Source organism: Atractosteus spatula, chromosome 11 (assembly GCF_055471065.1).
Source record: "Atractosteus spatula isolate fAtrSpa1 chromosome 11, fAtrSpa1.hap1, whole genome shotgun sequence".
NCBI classification, from domain to species: domain Eukaryota; kingdom Metazoa; phylum Chordata; class Actinopteri; order Semionotiformes; family Lepisosteidae; genus Atractosteus; species Atractosteus spatula.
The window spans coordinates 40,554,180-40,571,754 of NC_142716.1; the positions used below are offsets into that span (position 1 = coordinate 40,554,180).

The 17,575-nt window shown below is 35.0% G+C and overlaps 1 protein-coding gene across 1 annotated transcript in view; it reads left to right on the forward strand.

Annotated features, from left to right (window-relative positions):
• Positions 1-17,575, forward strand: part of dnah9 (dynein, axonemal, heavy chain 9) — a 148,567-nt gene that overhangs the window by 52,176 nt on the left and 78,816 nt on the right. Inside the window, exons 38-42 of the mRNA XM_088928171.1 lie at positions 837-1,044; positions 6,684-6,849; positions 7,872-7,974; positions 9,567-9,806; positions 17,192-17,353. Coding sequence (XP_088784297.1) covers positions 837-1,044; positions 6,684-6,849; positions 7,872-7,974; positions 9,567-9,806; positions 17,192-17,353 — 879 coding nt within the window. The remainder of the gene's footprint in view (positions 1-836; positions 1,045-6,683; positions 6,850-7,871; positions 7,975-9,566; positions 9,807-17,191; positions 17,354-17,575) is intronic.

Consider the following 17,575-nt stretch of genomic DNA (forward strand, 5'->3'; position numbering starts at 1 on the left):
TGTCACAGTAAGGACCAAAACCCCAAACACAAATGACATTGCAGTGATTGTTGTATAGAAAATTAAACTCTTCCTGATTTAGAAGACTTCAACTCAAATCTGAAGGTGCTTAAAATGACAAACCCAACCGTTGCTCATCAGAATGCTTCCTTTTCAAACTGTGGATGAGCAAGTGAATAATTTGTCCAAGGACAGTCCTCCTGTAATGCATTTCTAAGATAGATGTTATCTTTTACCTTTTTTCTATTCCAATTAACATTATGTACATCCCTTTGAAGCTCAGGGGATCCTTTGGAATCATTGCTTTATAATGCTAATGATGGTTAATTTGTTTTACGGACTGTAGCTTGTAGCTGTAGCTCCAGGCTGCATATGGAGGATACATTTTAGATTTGGAAACTTTTCAAGAAACGCAAACGAAAAACCCACAAATACAATTTTTATATTTTGAAATAGACCGCTGGAATGAATAAAACATTTAAAAAAAAGAAAAATGTATTTACACATTCAGGCACCTTCTGGCTGTGCTGTGAACAAAATATGAATAAAAGGCTGTGAGTAAAGTGCTGAATAGCTTGTTAACATTTTGACCTATTCATTTCTTCTTTTGATTCATGGGATGTGAATCAAATATGAATGGGATATGAATCCATTTGTTCCATTTGAAAGTGTGCTTTTCCAAACAGCATTTACAATTAACTTGTCTTTTTTGCTGCATTGCCCAATTTTTCCATTCAATTAAATAAACAGGAATATCTAAACATTTTAACATTGCTTGTGATCTTAACAGCTGAACAAAAGCACTGAGATACTAATTTTGACTTGTGGGTTTGTAGGCCTGTCTAGTACACACCACTGAAACTATTCGGGTAAGGTACTTCATGGACAGGCTGCTGGAGCACAAACGACCTGTCATGCTGGTGGGAAATGCTGGGACTGGGAAATCTGTACTGGTGGGAAATAAACTGGGATCTCTGGATCAGGAAGAGTACATGATCAAGAATGTACCTTTCAACTATTACACCACTTCCGCAATGCTCCAAGGTAAGGTTATTTTATTGTCACTGTCATTCTTTTAACGCAGCCTATCCATTCTACAAGCAACCTTTTAAGGATAGGGAAACCTCCATGAGAAGTTTTCCAGAAGCATATTTATTGCAACATGTTTTCAGCACTTTTTAAGTAAAATTTCCAGTAACATGGAGCTGCCCTATGACATTGTAAACAAGCAGGCTTGTAAATACATTTTATTTCATCCAATAGAAATATTACTCTGTTGGATCTTTGAGAGGGTTTTGCTGACAGGTACTATGCACTTTTTAACTTAAACTGCATGCAGATGCAGTTTATAACGTTCCGCGGTCAAATGTGTGCTGCACAACCTGCACTTATTTGCTCGTACATCGCATTACATTACTGGTCGATGTGGCCGCATCATGTTGCAATTTGTGGAAACTGTCTCTGGTGAGACTAGGGGTTTGAGACAACATGGCGACTTACAATACTTGCACGATGTTCATGGTTTTGTGCTTAATTCAACATTTCTCAAATTTACCTATACCGTTGTAGCGGCAATGCTTGTTAATAAGACAGAATTAAGCGTTGGTATGCTCCTAAAAGAGGCCCCATCTCACCCTCCATCTCTGTGGTGCAGCCACAGAGAAAGAATTCATGCAAGCTGATTTAAGATGTTTTCTTGTGATAAGAAACAAACTCCCAGACGGGGATGCAATTAGCTAAGCCTGGCTATCATGATCAATGGTCGTCCATTGGCGCCTTTATGTCTAGGGAGTGCCAGATGGACATCTGGACTGCATTCCTAAGTGTCAGGAGTAAGTGACTCATATCTCACCTTGATCAACCAATCAGGGACTGGTAGGGCCGAGTAACCCACGTGGGACTCTGATGCCCATGGAACTTTCAGCCAATCAACGAGCTGAAGTTCCTCCAGGTAAAAACAGGCAACACAGAGATTCAGTAAGATTCTGGAGGGGATTCAGTGGATTTCTGTGGCCTTTTCTAAAGGGAATTCAAAGGAGAATTCCAGGGCAGGACGGCCCAGGAGCAGAAGGCTCCCAAGGGCAGGACATTCTCGCAGCGCGCCTCCTGACCATCCTGAGACTCAGCCCGGACAACCACGGAACGGCCAGTGTGTCCGAGTGCCAGAACTTTCCTTTGTTCTAAGAGTCTAGAGTGGAGGTTGCCAGAGAGTAACCAGCAGCAGGCCTCGTGAACAGGTCGGAACTGTGGAAAGCTGAATCACTATTCAGAACTAGCTCTTCATCAGGAACGAACCGGTCCTCTTCCTAACCTGCTGGGACTCACAGTCATCTTTTCTCCTGTGCGCAAACTTTGCTAGTTAAAGCCAACACTAACTAGCCGGTCAGTGAGCATCAGCAGCGCACTGTCGCAAGCCGCACAGCACAGCCTGGCACGCAGCCAGAGAGCGCGGATTGGACAGCAACAGCCTGCAACTGTTTCTTTGTGCCCGCTGGAGATCTGAATCCCCAGAGATTGGATGAGTATTCAACTTCAATGCATTACAGCTCGAGAATTCAATTGCTATCCCAACCAGTTGATATCAATTTAATTCCTAAGAGTTATGTACTTGTTTTGAGTATCTAATGTAGAAGTTATAACCAAGTTCATTTATGAAACGGTCTTAACGAATGATATACTGAACGTATGTCCTCTTGATGTGTAACTCTTCGTAACTGATTGAATATATACCTTTTGTATTCTGATAACCCTCTCGATAAGATCTGTTAGTTTTACATGCATATTCTATGTATTAATAAATGTATCCTCGTGTATTAGTACCTGTGTGTGCGCGTTGTTTGAGTTATGTCGCATGGTTGGATTCTAAAGCCATCAAAAGAATCAACTTTGTGATTTACTGCTACAATTAATAATTGTCTCAGTAAATGCCCAAACCCTACAGAACTGGTGCCTTCAGAGAGCCACTATGATTACATATTTGGCGTCCCTGAACCGGTTTTCCTACACCGTCAATGGATTTATTTTGTTCTTAATTTATCATTTAATGACTGGTCGGAGAAATTGGTACAGCAGTTCTCCTTTACGATTATATAATCTTTTTTGTTTGTTACAAGATAATCCAGGAGAAAAAGATCATTAATATTTATTGGAACAGGTTTTCAGCACTTTTTAAGTAAAAATAATTTCTAACAAAAATCTTTAAAAAAAAGTTTTTTGAATTTTAACACTGTACCTAAACACTTTTGAGTTTAGCCTTTACAATTATAATGTGAGTTTGGGTGAGTTCAAACCCAAATTGTACCGTTAATTTTCCAGTAGAGTTTCCAGTAGTGGAACATATTTTGCTGACATTGCTGCTGTTTTGCTGGGGAGTGAACAGTAGCTCCTGTAGCCTCCGCTGGTGAGTGCAGTTGTGCAGTGCCAAGATAGGTTGAATATAAATTAGCAGTTATGCATCAGTGAAAGATGAAAAAATATTATTAATATGAAGTCAAACTAGTGAAAAAAGAGATGTCTATCCCAGTTTTGATGCACATTACCATGGAAAATACAGATTAACTTCCATCTTAGATCTTTTGTAAGTGGTCTTATGGCATGTGCCTTTATTGAAGACTTTGGTTAATGCAATGAATCGTTGCTCTGTAATCTTTACACCTAAAAACCCTTAAGCTAGCAATTATTTAATGGTCATTGATCTAAATCATAACAAAGCTTGATGCCCATAAATCTGTTCCAGAAGGTTCTTAAAGAATGTGGAAACAATCATTGCTCGCTAGTTTTTATAAGATTAACTAGTCTATTAATGTCAAAAGGTCAATGACGTTTTATGTGAAATTTGGGATAAGTGTATCTATAAAAATTTATCTAACAGGTACATTTCTGTTACCTTTGTAATTAATTGTTAACCCACCTTTTATAAATCCCTTTAGTAATAAAATATCCATTAGAACATTATATAATAATGTTATATATTATTTATTATATTTATTAGTATATAATTATATACGGTTTATTAGATATAGAACATTAAAAGAGGTTTATCGTTTCACAACATCACTACAAACATTATACAAATAAAAAACAAGTAACCATAATACAACAAGCGCCACACCCCATGTCCCAGTCCCTATTCCTCTTACCCCCACAACAGAACTCCCTGTACTCAGACATACTGTACATTATCAAAAATCTTTAATAATATTCCTTGAGGGCAAGATAATATTTACATTTTCAAAAATGTATTAAATGTTTTAATTCTGCAGTCTAGTCCTCAATGCTATGAAATAGACTGCTTAAAAATTGTGTCAAATCATTTACAGTCTACATTTTATCTTGAGGATGAAGATGCTGATATGGGCCCCCATAGAAACTATTTCTGCTGGAAAAAGAAATTAAAAATCCACAAATGGTTTTAAAATAAGTGGTGTAAAAATGCTGTTACTTTAACATTTTTAAACAATTTTCAGTTATTTCATAGTTGTTTGAAACATATTTTTTCTAAAATCTACTTGCTTATTTTACTCTAAATATTTGGCACCCCAGAAAGAAAGAAGCAAACAAGATGCTTTTTAGGACTCCAGTGTAGATGTATAGTTCTTTTGTTAGAAATATAACAGATACAAATAGCCTATTTTGTACTGATTTTCCAGTGCAAATCAATTTTTACTGTGGTTACGATGCTGAATAAATGTTAAATGATTTTATTTCATTTTATGTACATTGATTTTGTATGTTCTTAATTGCAAGACGAGACTCCCAATGTCAGTATGTTCTCAGCTGCTTTAATTTTGTGGATTTCACATTTAATTTTAGAAAAGTCTTCATTGGAAAATAAAACTTTGAATGTTTTTTATATTCATCTGTAGAATATTTAGATTGCAGTCTACATTTTTATCTGGAGAAAAATGACAATGAACATGCTGTGATGGTCACCATCAAATAGATAAATGGATTTAAAATAGGCAATTTATAATCATGCACGGTTAAATTAACATCATCTTTAAAGTCCTTTCTTAACAGAAGAAAAACCTTCTATCACATAAATTGCCCTAATTTTTCCATAAAAATGTTCCGTGGATGCCTGCACTTAAGCAGATATAACTTTTGTACAGTACAGGAACATTTAAAGTGTTTTAAGAGTCCAGCATGTGTTTTGTAGTGTCAAACCATTACAGAAATAAATTATTAAACAAACCTGAGTGTAGGATACATTAATGTAGAAAGAAAAAAATGTCTAATTCATGTACAGTATTGCACAGGAACGTTTTCTGTGGGTACCGCATACAGTGGCTATCAAAAGTGTTCTCCCCCCTTGGAATTTTTCACATTTTATTGTTACAATATGGAATCATAATGTATTTAATTGGGATTTTTTGCCGTTGATTGACACAGAATACTATAATGTCAAAGTGAAAATAAAAATTCTGCAGATCCTCCTAAATTAATTCTAAATATAAAACAGAAAATAACTGATTGCATAAGTATTCTCCCCCCTTGAGTCAATATGTGGTAGAGGAACCTTGGGCAGAAATAACAGCTGTGAGTCTTCTGGGATAAGTTTCTACCAGCTGCGTACATCTAGACACTGCAGTTTTTGCCTGTTCTTCTTTGCAAATTGCTAAAGCTCCCTTAAGTTGGATGGGGACCTTTGGTAAAAAGCAATTTTACACACATAATAAAAAGTCCAAAGGTCAATACCTTTGATAGCCACTGTACAGTTTCAAGGGGTGCATATGTTGTTTTTTATGGTTTGGTATGTACTGTGTATGGTCCATTATGTGGATAGGTGATTTTTTTTAAATAAGCAGTGAGTTGAACTGGATGACCAATTTGAGAATAAAATGTAAAATATAAAAAAGGCTTCACTACACTTGGAATGCTTTAGCCAAACATTACACTTGTTTTATTTTTTTTAATTTACAGTATATTTAACCAGATATATCAGTTCAGAACAAGTTCAGATTTACAGAAAGGAAGACATTCATACAGCAGTAAATTTGAGTGGAGACATAGCAGCAGTGTCCCTGGGAGTGTTTGAGTGATGTGGGGCTCATGGCTGCACTTATACACTATCACCTGAAGTACGGGAACAGTGAACCTACCGTATCTAGGCCTCTTGTGCCTATGTGCATATGTGCTTAAGTTGGCATATTTGTTACTGTGAAATATAAACATTATTATATTTTAGCTGCCTTTGTAGTTTTCTGCCCATTTGCTTTGTTTTGATTAATTTAGTTCCCCTTGGGATATCATCTAAAGTGAGTCAACTTCACTGGTACCCAGTACTTTCAGAATTTTGTAAGATTATGTCATCTACAGTTCTCTGTGTGTGTACTGTACCACCACATCTTTGAAAGGCACTGCAGTAAGCAGGTGTGACATTGATATGAAGACAAACTACTGTGACTTTGTACAGAAAATTCCAAGAAGAACTGTAAAATGAACAGTAAAAGTGATGTTATGAAGCAGGGTTATAAACTATTCAACAGCCCTAAACATAAAATGCATTTTATTTAGACCCTGTCAAAGGTCAAAGGTGAATTTTGGATTTTAATATGGACATCTTAATTTCTCTTATGGCCCAGTTTACACATATACTAAATGATTAACTCATAGATAAAAGAAGTTACAAAAATTCCTTTGTTGTGCATGTTAAAAATGTTTATTTTCTGTTTGTTTTCTAGCCATTTTAGAAAAGCCATTGGAAAAGAAAGCTGGTAGAAACTATGGCCCTCCAGGCAACAAGAAACTGATCTACTTCATTGATGACATGAACATGCCAGAGGTGGACACATATGGTACAGTGCAACCGCACACTCTGATCAGACAGCATATGGACTACAACCACTGGTAAGTGTAGTTGTATGTATTCATAAATCTGTAGAGCATTTTGGAAGCCTAATGCCAAAGGAAGAATCAGAAGACCTTAAATTTGCTGCAGTTTTCTATTTACAAACTACAAGCACAAAAATGATTTGCAGAATTAAAAAAATATCTATTTAGAGGTGCACATACATACAGTATGGCTTTATCTGTGATAACTATATTAATTTACAATTGAATTACAGTGTGGAAGATGTTTTAGGAAAAATAGAGCTCTGTATTATTATGATAAATACAGTAAGTTTACCAATATGCAGTATATATAGAAGCTTGTACTGGAATACTTACTTTACATTCAGGAACAAGTAAAGGTTTATTCCATGCTAAAAAGAAAGGAAACACAATGTTTCGGCTGTGGAGCCTTCTTTGGGTGTGAAGAAGAATGTTTCTGCTTACTGTTTCTACTTACATTCAGGTTATACATTAAAATTGACTTTTTATAGACATAAGTGGTTTACTTTTTTCCAGACTGTATTGTAAAATATTCAGTTTTGGTCAATGATTAATTGTAAAAGGTCATTCTTGCATTAACTGAAACTAGAGTGCAGTGATATTTGTTGATGGGGTCATCACTTGTCATTACAATTAGTCAGAAGTTAGGTTTTGCACGTACAAGGGTAACATGATGGTGAGGTGATTAGCATTGCTGCCCTGCAGCGTTGGAGCCCGGGGTTCTGTTCTAGACCTGGGGTGCTGTCTGCATGGTATCTGCTTGTATGTTCTCCCCATGTTCATGCGAGTTTCTTTCATGTGCTCCAGTTCCCTCTCACATTCCAAAGACAGTCTTGTGGGTTAACTGGCTTCTGTGATAATTTGCCCTGGTGTGAGTGTCTGTGTCTGTGAGTGCCCTGTGATCAACTCGGGTCCCATTCAGGTTGTACCCTGCCTCGCACCTGTTGCTTGCCAGGATAGGCTTTGGCTCTCCCACGACCCTATATTGGACAAAACAGTTACAAAATGGATGGGTGGATTTTGTCTCTTTACCCTAGGTATGACAGAAACAAGTTGTCACTGAAGGAGATTCACAATGTGCAGTATGTGTCCTGCATGAATCCTACGGCTGGCAGTTTCACCATCAACCCAAGGCTGCAGGTATCTACTTGGCTTTTCTAAATGTATCTTGATGATTTATAATCAGCTTCTGGGAGCAATCTAGGCATGCTTAAAAAAATAACAGAATAAAAAAGGAAAGAAAAATTAGAAACATTATTACTGCAGTCACACCCACAGAGAACACTGTGTAACTCATCAAAAGGTAATTTTGGTTCTAATAAGGCACCTGGCATGGTGCTGCACTACTCACAAAAGGCTGGAAATAAAAAAAAGGCCAAGAGCAAAATGCCTTCTCCCACCACCATTGCTAAAGCAAAAAGGGACCGTTTCAAGAAGTATACAGTATGTGGGCCTGCAAATGGAGCTAAAGTGTGTGGATGTCAACTTTCAATAAATCCTCCAGTTTAAAAAAATGTATTTGCTAAGTAACAGAGACATAACCCGTCTATTACAACATAAATTGTAAAAGGAAAGACTAACAAAACATTTAATATGTTCAAAAGTAGTAAAACCAAATGACCAAAAGTTTTTCTTTTCTTATACATTATTGCTTTACCATGCTGATATAATGTTATTGCATTAATTTTGAACACTTAATTTGAGTTGGTGTATTTTATGGAATTGGTGTTTCAAAGATGCAAATTTATGGAGTAGTGCTTCCATATGACAACTGGCTTCTCATAAAAACAGGAGAAACATTATTGCTTTACCATGCTGATATAAAGTTATTGCATTAATTTTGAACACTTAATTTGAGTTGGTGTATTTTATGGAATTGGTGTTTCAAATATGCAAATTTATGGAGTAGTGCTTCCATATGACAACTGGCTTCTCATAAAAACAGGAGAAACTTGCAATAACTTTGGTAGAAGATTTGTCCTGGAAAATAAGATGATTGTGTGAGAACTGAGAATTTGTTTTCTTTTATGCACCATTTTTTTATATTTACTCTCACTTACTACTTTGTTACTTTTAACACATAACATTTTAAAGGTGTTTTAGCATAATTTAGTCCCTCATTAACAGTTCTCAGGGAGTTTTAACAGTTTGCTAAGACTTAACTTTTGAACATGGAAATGTTTTGTTGTGATAAACACAAATATACTGCATCATGTTCTGTACTGAATAGATCTACACACAACAAGCTGTAACAAACAATACCAACAGCATTTAACATGAAAATTTGAGTTTAAATAATCATCAATCTACATTTTCTACAGTTTAAAAGTAGCATACTGATTGCAGTTGATGATAGTCACCATATTTACAGTACATCAGAATTGAAGCAGATTTAAAAAAAATACTATTTCTGCCAATGCTAAAAGTGTTTATGTTGTTTTGGTTACTGCTGCAATAGCACAGATGTACATCTATAATCTTCATAGGTCCTGGCTCATTAATGAATATTTTTTTAAAAATCCATCCAGAGTGTCTTGCGCCTGTTGCTTGCGGGGATAGGCTCCAGCTCTCCCATGACCCTGGATTGGATAAAGCATTTATAAAATGGATGCACCCCATCCAAAATGTGAACCCCCAAACTTGCAATATGGACAAGCATTATATACAGTAGATACATTTTGCAGTCTTAAATTAGAATTCTTCATTGGGTTACTTTTTGTTTTCATTTTCAGCGTCACTTCTGCGTGTTTGCACTCTCATTTCCTGGGTCAGATGCTTTGGGGACCATTTACAGCACGATACTCAGCCAGCACCTAAAAGTGGGGAACTTTGGAGTGCCTCTACAGAAGTCCAACTCCCAGCTTATTAACTTAGCTTTGGGACTGCATCAGAAAGTAGCTTCAACATTCCTCCCCACAGCCATCAAATTTCATTACATCTTCAACTTGAGAGACCTTTCCAACATATTCCAGGTAGGCTTTGAACAGTTTTCTATCCGTGTGTTTACAACAGACTAATGTAAATATACAGTATGCAACTGCATATTTAAAATTATATAAAAGCAGTCATGTTCCTAAACACTTAGTATGTAAAACAGTACAAAAATAAAATTAGATTTTGTTTCACGAGATTATTTTAGAAGTCATGCTTCCCTGCCTCAAACAAAACAATGTTTCTGGACCAATCCATGCTAAGCTGATGTCATTTTCAGCACAGAAGACTATTTAAAGAAGTATTTTCTTGTGAAATTTTACACCATAGAATGTCTAAATTTAATTTTTGGAAGTGATTCTGTTGGCTTTAGTATAAGTTAAACATTCAGCTATCTTTCCTTGAAAGGCATGGAATAGAACTGGTATTCAGGTATGATTTTGTGGCGGAGAGAACCTGTAGGAATGTCTTGACAGTAAGTAAAAAAAGAATGGGTTAGATCCCAAGGGGTTAGTTAAATTTTAATATATAGCATGCATTAATACACCAATGTATCAATAAATCTTGATCCAGCAGGCAGGAGATCGATCAATTACCTACGTGCATAGATTTAAAAGACAAAATAGCGTGTCATTCAAAAGAAGCAAAAGCATAAGCTTAATATACTTATTCTTCAATTAGTTAATTTTCATGCTTTCAAAATGATGCGCACAAGGCATTTTAATGGTTTTCATTAAATAAAAGTGTTAAAAAAAATTTTTTAATGTTTTTTCTATAGCATTTGTGATTTCAAGATTATTTCAAAAGTAATGTCAAGTATAATTGTATGAATGGACAGATGTAGAGGCTCAGGTGTTGAGTAAGGCTTTGACATGACCTAAATTTCAGTGTTTTTAAAAGAACCAATATCTATAAAATATCTAGTATTTAATTATCCTACTGAAAACACAATTATTTCATATTGATTTGCATATTGATAATACCTATTGACAGTGCCATGATCGAATTCTTTTTTGGTAAATTTCTCTGTCAAAAAATATACATTTCTGAGTGTGTCTATCTCACAACATGTTAGTTGTTCAGTGTCTGGAATGTTTTTTGTATTAACAGTTTACATGTGTCAATATTTCTAATTTAAATGTTTAATTTTAAGTTTAATTTTTAGAAATAATGCATTGTTTCCTGTTGAATTAATATGAATTTCACTCTAAGTAGTGATGTAGTCGTGGGCTATTCATGAGACTTCCATATTCCTAATGGATTAATGATACAAAGTAACTTATAACTTATTAAAAAGTGTTATTTTTAAAGAGATATTAATAGGAAAGGAATGGGGCATGGCAAGCTGTTTGTCTTATTAAAATACCATTTTAATCCAACTTTTAGTTGAACCATTAAAATAATATTGGACTACTGTATATGATATTTATATATATATCATAAGATAGTGTCTTAAATTTAAATGTAGTTGACAGACCTGGTGCTGGTTGCTTTAAAACTAAATGATTTACTTACCATTAATTGATCGAATTTAAAAATAGCATCAATAAAAGTGTCACATAGTAGTACAGTGTTTTATCTAGTCAAGAATAATGGATGGAACAGTATCTGTGGTTGTATTTATCTTTGTCTTTAATATAAGCTAGCCCTTGGAAGTAGTTTAATGTATTCCCTCTGGAGACTGATCAGCAGATTAGGTTCTAGTCAGACAAGAAGTTGACTGGCTCTGAGCTCTGAAGTTTGCTGTTCTCTTTTTGCCTTAGTGCTTTATTTAATCATTTAAGATAGTACCCAGTGGATATAACTTGGGCCTGGGTGTTTATTTTTTTAAATGAGACTTGTTTTTTGTAGACATTGAAAAATGGAAACACATTGTCCTTTTCAGTGCATACTGTTTCTTTCTTTTGCTGTGGGGTTGAGGGCTTCACCACGCTAGGGCAATCATTGTTATAATTGTCAGAATGGATCCTACCTGAAGGATAAAACGTATGTAGCTGAAATAAACTAATGCATTTTCAGCTGCTTTTCTATTGAAATCGGCCAACATTATATTAGTGGCTTCACATTTGGATGGCAGGTGAGAAAAAGACCATATGCTGACTGCCATATTGAGTGAGTTCATTGAAATTGGAAGACTCTTTTGTGCTTCATTTCTAAGAGCGTTTGTTATTTTTATTATTTTTCTTTATTTCAAGACATATTTGGAAATGAATGAAAAAAAGCTGTTAGAGCTCTTTCTAACCATATATATGCATTTCTTTGAAGGATTGTCATCAATGAACTCTGATCACATTTCTTACTGCTGTTGTGCCATTGGCTGGAAGGAATAGAAAGTAAACTCTGTAACGAAAAAGGAAAAGAAACTCCCATTGTGCATGCAATTAGAACTGATTTATTTATTTAATGTTTATGTCTTGATAACTATAATTTGAATTGCAAAACATATTTGGATGTCTTTCAAAGAATGAATGAATGAATAAATGCATAAGCAGCCATATGTTATTGGCATCTCTCATACACCATGTGTTTAGTTAAAAGTTTTAGTGAGAATGACAGATCAAAGATACAGAGTACAAAGGCTCTTTTATGACTGTGGCATTTAGTAAGGGCTTTTCTTTTCATCATCAGACTCTGGTTTTGCTGTACTGAAAATCAAGGTCATAAATGTCTCAAGAATATAGGACACCTTTTCCCTGGAGGTTTTGTGAACATCTCACAAGCATTATTATTGGAGTACTGAAAGTGAGGAGTGCTATTTGTATAGCACAGCAGGATCGTAGTTGGTCTGTTTATGTTAATGAAGGAACTGTATTCTAAATGAACAGCTGATTTTTTGCTAAGCAATATGTTCCTGTTTTCTTTTGGCACAGGATTGTCTAAATTTAATTTTAAAAGGTATATGTAAGTGTCTCATAAAAACAGCTTACTTTGTACTTTACATTTAGGTCTATGTGTGGTGGTTATTACCTAATTATTACTGAGCTATATGGAACCATTGTAGCTTTTTTTCTATATAAAGTTTCTCTACTCATTTAAAATATTGAATGACATTCATGATAGAAATGTGGCATTATGGATTCATTGATTGTATCCTGGGACTGATGGAAAAATATAGATAATATGATTTTGAATGGACACATTTTTTAGTAGACAAATACTTCAATAATATTTTATTATAATATTTTATATATATATATTTTATATTTTGAATCACAATAATAAATCTTATACTTCTTTTCAGATTTAACAAGTCACAGAAGTTTGGAAAAAGCGCATTAAACTGCCTCACTTTCAGAGGTTTTCTGTCTTTTTTTTTATAAAGTTATAGACACTGGAATATCCTTGAGATAGGAATATTCCTTGATTAGGAATGCATGAGAAAAAAAAACTGTTTCTCCTGCAGTGATGCAGTGATCACATAAAAACTAAATTGTTAATTGCTTTGATCGTAGCTTAAGATATCTGGGATACTGCCTGGGTCCCAGGGAGTCCCTGTGGGTCTCCCACAACTGTAATGAAGGCCTGTGTTATACAGTGTACAAAGCTAAAGTGTGTATTTTCAGTTAATTTTATGTAAAAACATTAATACGAAAATGTGATATATTTGAAACTCACTTCACTGTTTATTTTGTAAGAAATCAATCATATCTAAACAGGACTATATGTTGTAGCAATGGGGCTTCCTTGTGTTTTGCCTTAATGAATTAGTTAAAATTGTTTAGAGTGCTGTTTTATACTCCTGTTGTTCTCTGTTTGTTTTTATTTATTGGCTACTGAGTTTTATGTTTCACTCTTCTGACTGCACTTAAAAACAGAGATGCAATCTGATGGAACTCCTCAGGTGTCCATTTCAGAATATGGAGTCTCAGGGATTCTAATCAGTTGTGTCAACATGTAGGCTGGCATAATCATCTTTCTCGTCATGTTATTCATAGATGTATGCTGGTGTTGAGTGTATAGCATATGCAGCTTGTCGCATTCTGTTTCTGTGCAGCACATTGATTTAAAGCTTGCAGAATTCCTGATTTCCTACATTGAGTTACTTGAATAGGAGCTGGCTTTCACTATTCTAATGTACTTTGAAATACTTGAAACAAGATGCGTTCTCCAGAAGAAGGAATAATTTCAGTAAAGGTGGAGGGTTATGTGACATCAAATAAAATATAAAAATCATATCCAACCTCATTTTTCTTTTGTGAATTGCATAAAAGCATTTGTACCATTCTAATTCTCATTCAGGAAATGCTGATTTTATTTTTCTGTTATTTTCAAAGTTTTCTTAGACAATGAAGAGTGTATCTGTCATGAGATATTTCATGTCCGTGTGAGACCCAGACTCAGTTTGGTTTTTTATTCATGATTTCTTTTACACTTGTGTGAAGGAGCATCTTCCAGATCCGTGTTATATACCAAATGTCTCATAAATTTGACATAAGTTACACTATACATTTTACCATTTTAGATCATGTATATTTAACAAGTTGTTGGTAATATTAATCCTTACTGTTTGCATGTCTAATCATTGCAATTACTTGGACCATTTAACAATGTATTCTGAAGACAACTGTCACATTGCATTCAATATTGTGACTAATGACCTTGCCCTTTCGTACAGATGCAGTGACAGCTATGATTTGCATCAATGCTGGTGAAATGTGAAGCATCTGTTTTACCACACATTTTCATTCTACCAAAAGAAATAAGAAATAATGCGCAATATATGTGTATCCACATCTATATCCCACAGATTGGCAGAGGCTTGTGGTGTAGATGAAATGGAACTGACTCCTGCTATCTTAATTTCATGCTTGGCTACCATGTAATCATCCCAATGGCACGATGACAGGTTTAAATCTCCCAGTGGAAAACTAACAGGAGATGAATGGTGTCAGTGACCCCATTAATTCTTAGAGCCTGTTTTTTTTAAAAAATGAGAGATTGACAGAGTTCATTTGGTAATGATGACCTGCAATGATAGGTTGTTGCAAGGCATGATATCATCATATTTTGTTAATGATTTATAATCCTGAAATGTCAAGCACTTAGGATTCTATTTACAGAGGCACTGACCTTTATAAGCCATAAGAGAGGTTTTCTTTAAACAAAAATGTTCTCTTGTCTTTCAAAAGCACGCCCATTTCCCCATTTAGGAATTTATACTTGTCACTTATATTCTTGCAGATTTAAACAAATAGTGATTCTGATGTTTCAGGTTCCTTCATTAAGTTAAAGCATGGTCATTGATTTGGAAAGTGGCTTTTTAAGGGCCACATATCCGCTTGTACAGTATGTGGTGAATATGATTTTCTAATGACACTATGCACTTGACATTTCAGGATTATAAATCATTAACAGAATATGACAATAGGGTGCACTGCAACAACGCAGCCATTGCAGATCATTGTTACCAAATTAACTGCAGATCTTTCATTTTTTCTGGCATCTGCTTATCTATCTTGTCAATAAATTATATAACTACAGTATCTAATTTGCCTGTTTGTCTATGTTTTTTCCTTTAGAAGAATCCTTTAATACATGTTGTATTTTAAATCCATAAAAGCACCTTTTCAAAGAGAATTTCCATTAATTCATTAATTCATCTTTTCTGTAAGTGCATCCAGGTGTAAAATATGACTGCTGAGAATAGTAATTACAGGAAATTGCTCATTGTCTGCAGCAAAGAAGTGTACTGTATAACACACCCAGGTTTGTTGTCAGAATGAATTCCACAGTAAATGCATGACACTAACTGAGACAGGGATTTTTTCCTTTATAATTAACATAATTATTTGCTGATGCATCCAATCATGATTGTCTCTTGAGTCAATCTGTCACACTTTTCCAGCAGAGAGCCTATATGTAGCCCTGTAATATCATTCCGAAATAGTGATGCGCAGTAGGGGCTATGTCCTTCTCGACATGGGATGTCATATCCAGACACTCAAAGTTGACATCTTAGTGATAACTTAGCATCCTGATACATTTGTTCTGATAGCCTGGCAAAAACAGACTTCTAGGCAGAGTTAGAATCTGAAAGTCGATACCGTGGTGCTGCCCTTGCGGTTGCTGTACGCTTTCTGTATTTTGTGCTGCATATTTTAAGGGCTAAATTGCACACGTTGATGAGATGCCGATATGCCCTGATCTTCCATCTTGCTGCCCGAACATTTCCTCTCCTGGTATTATTTATTTGCTCATTTTCCCTTGAATGCAGTCCTTTCACTGTCTTTGAGATCCCACAGATGAGTTTTCATGAGGGATACGTCTATTTCTTTCTTTTGCCTGTGGAGTTTTTTATTAGTCTTGTAAATGAGATCCAGTTAAGGCCAGATTTCCTTGTCAGCCATGGAAGAGAGATAATAGCTTACATTTTGGTGTGATGAATTGATATTTTACTTCATCTACTTTTTAAAAAATGAATAATATAAATATTTAAGCTCCGTTGAACTCTCAGGCTCTTATACATTATATATACAACACTTTGTGCATTTAATAATGCTTTTAAATGTAAGAAAAAATATTGGATCTGGACCTACAGTACCCAAGCACTAGACCCTTACTGTGAAAGTTTAATGGCTTTCCAAAATAAAGTGTGTGGTAGCCAGATTGCAAGTGTTTGTTTGAAAGATTTTTGATACACCCTTATACATCACATTAAGCAAAGATGGATTTTAATAAGTGGTTCAGGTGGGTAGCTGCGTCAGCATGCGTAGGCTGCAAAAGAACAAGTAATAGCTTTATTCCATGCTGAAAAGAGAAGAAAGAAAACACAGCATTCTGGCTGTGGCGCCTCCTTCTTTGGCTCCACAACCAAAACGTTTTGTGTTTTCTTTCTTCTCTCTTCTCTTCTCTTTTCAGCATGGAATAAACCTATTACTTTTTCTTTTTAATAAGTATATGACTCTTAATTTATAGTGGGATTGGTTCAGCAATTAATAGATAAAGTACACAAGTGAATAATTATTAGATAATAATGGTAGGTAAACAGTTATAGAAATACACAGTGTGATGAACGATGTTTCAACAAACATAATATAAATGTAAAATTTATAACAGTTGACTGGCCTTCTTGTAAACTTCTCATTGTCATGGTAAGGATCTTTCTGCCTTGAAATAGCTTCTTGCCAACAATCTACTGTATCTATCACAATGACCCCAATCAAGCAGTGAAAATTTTTAATTACATTTATAATCGAAGATAAAAATAAGTAATGGTCGATTTATGTATTTAAAACAAACAATATTTATTTTCTTAAGTGCTTATTACAGTTTGTACAATGTTTGGACCTTATTTTGCCCAACAAATATATTGAAGTATATATATTGCTGTCAACTTTATGATAATACTAAAATCTAATATATTCTGAAGTGAAAGAAAAAGGTCCTAGAAGTCATACATCTAATCTCAAACTTAATCTTTTTTCAGGGCATTCTATTCTCTACAAACGAGTGCTTAAAAACTCCTCAAGACTTGATGAAATTGTACCTGCATGAGTCAAACAGGGTCTACAGAGATAAGATGGTTGAAGAAAAGGATTTTGAGATCTTTGATAAGATACAGACTGATATGGTGAAAAAGTTCTATGAGGTGAGACTTTTCAGAGGTTGAGGACTCAAAGCATTTTAGGTCATAAGTTCAAAAATGCTTTGGAAGACCACTGACTAATGTTGCAAATGGTGCAAATGCTAATTAGAAATGCTTGCATGTCCTGACAAGCTGTGGTCCATGAGTGCTGCAAATTGGAAAACATTTTTTTTATGTTTCAATTCCCAGCACACCCTGGCTTCTCAGGTTTAAAAATCAAAATAA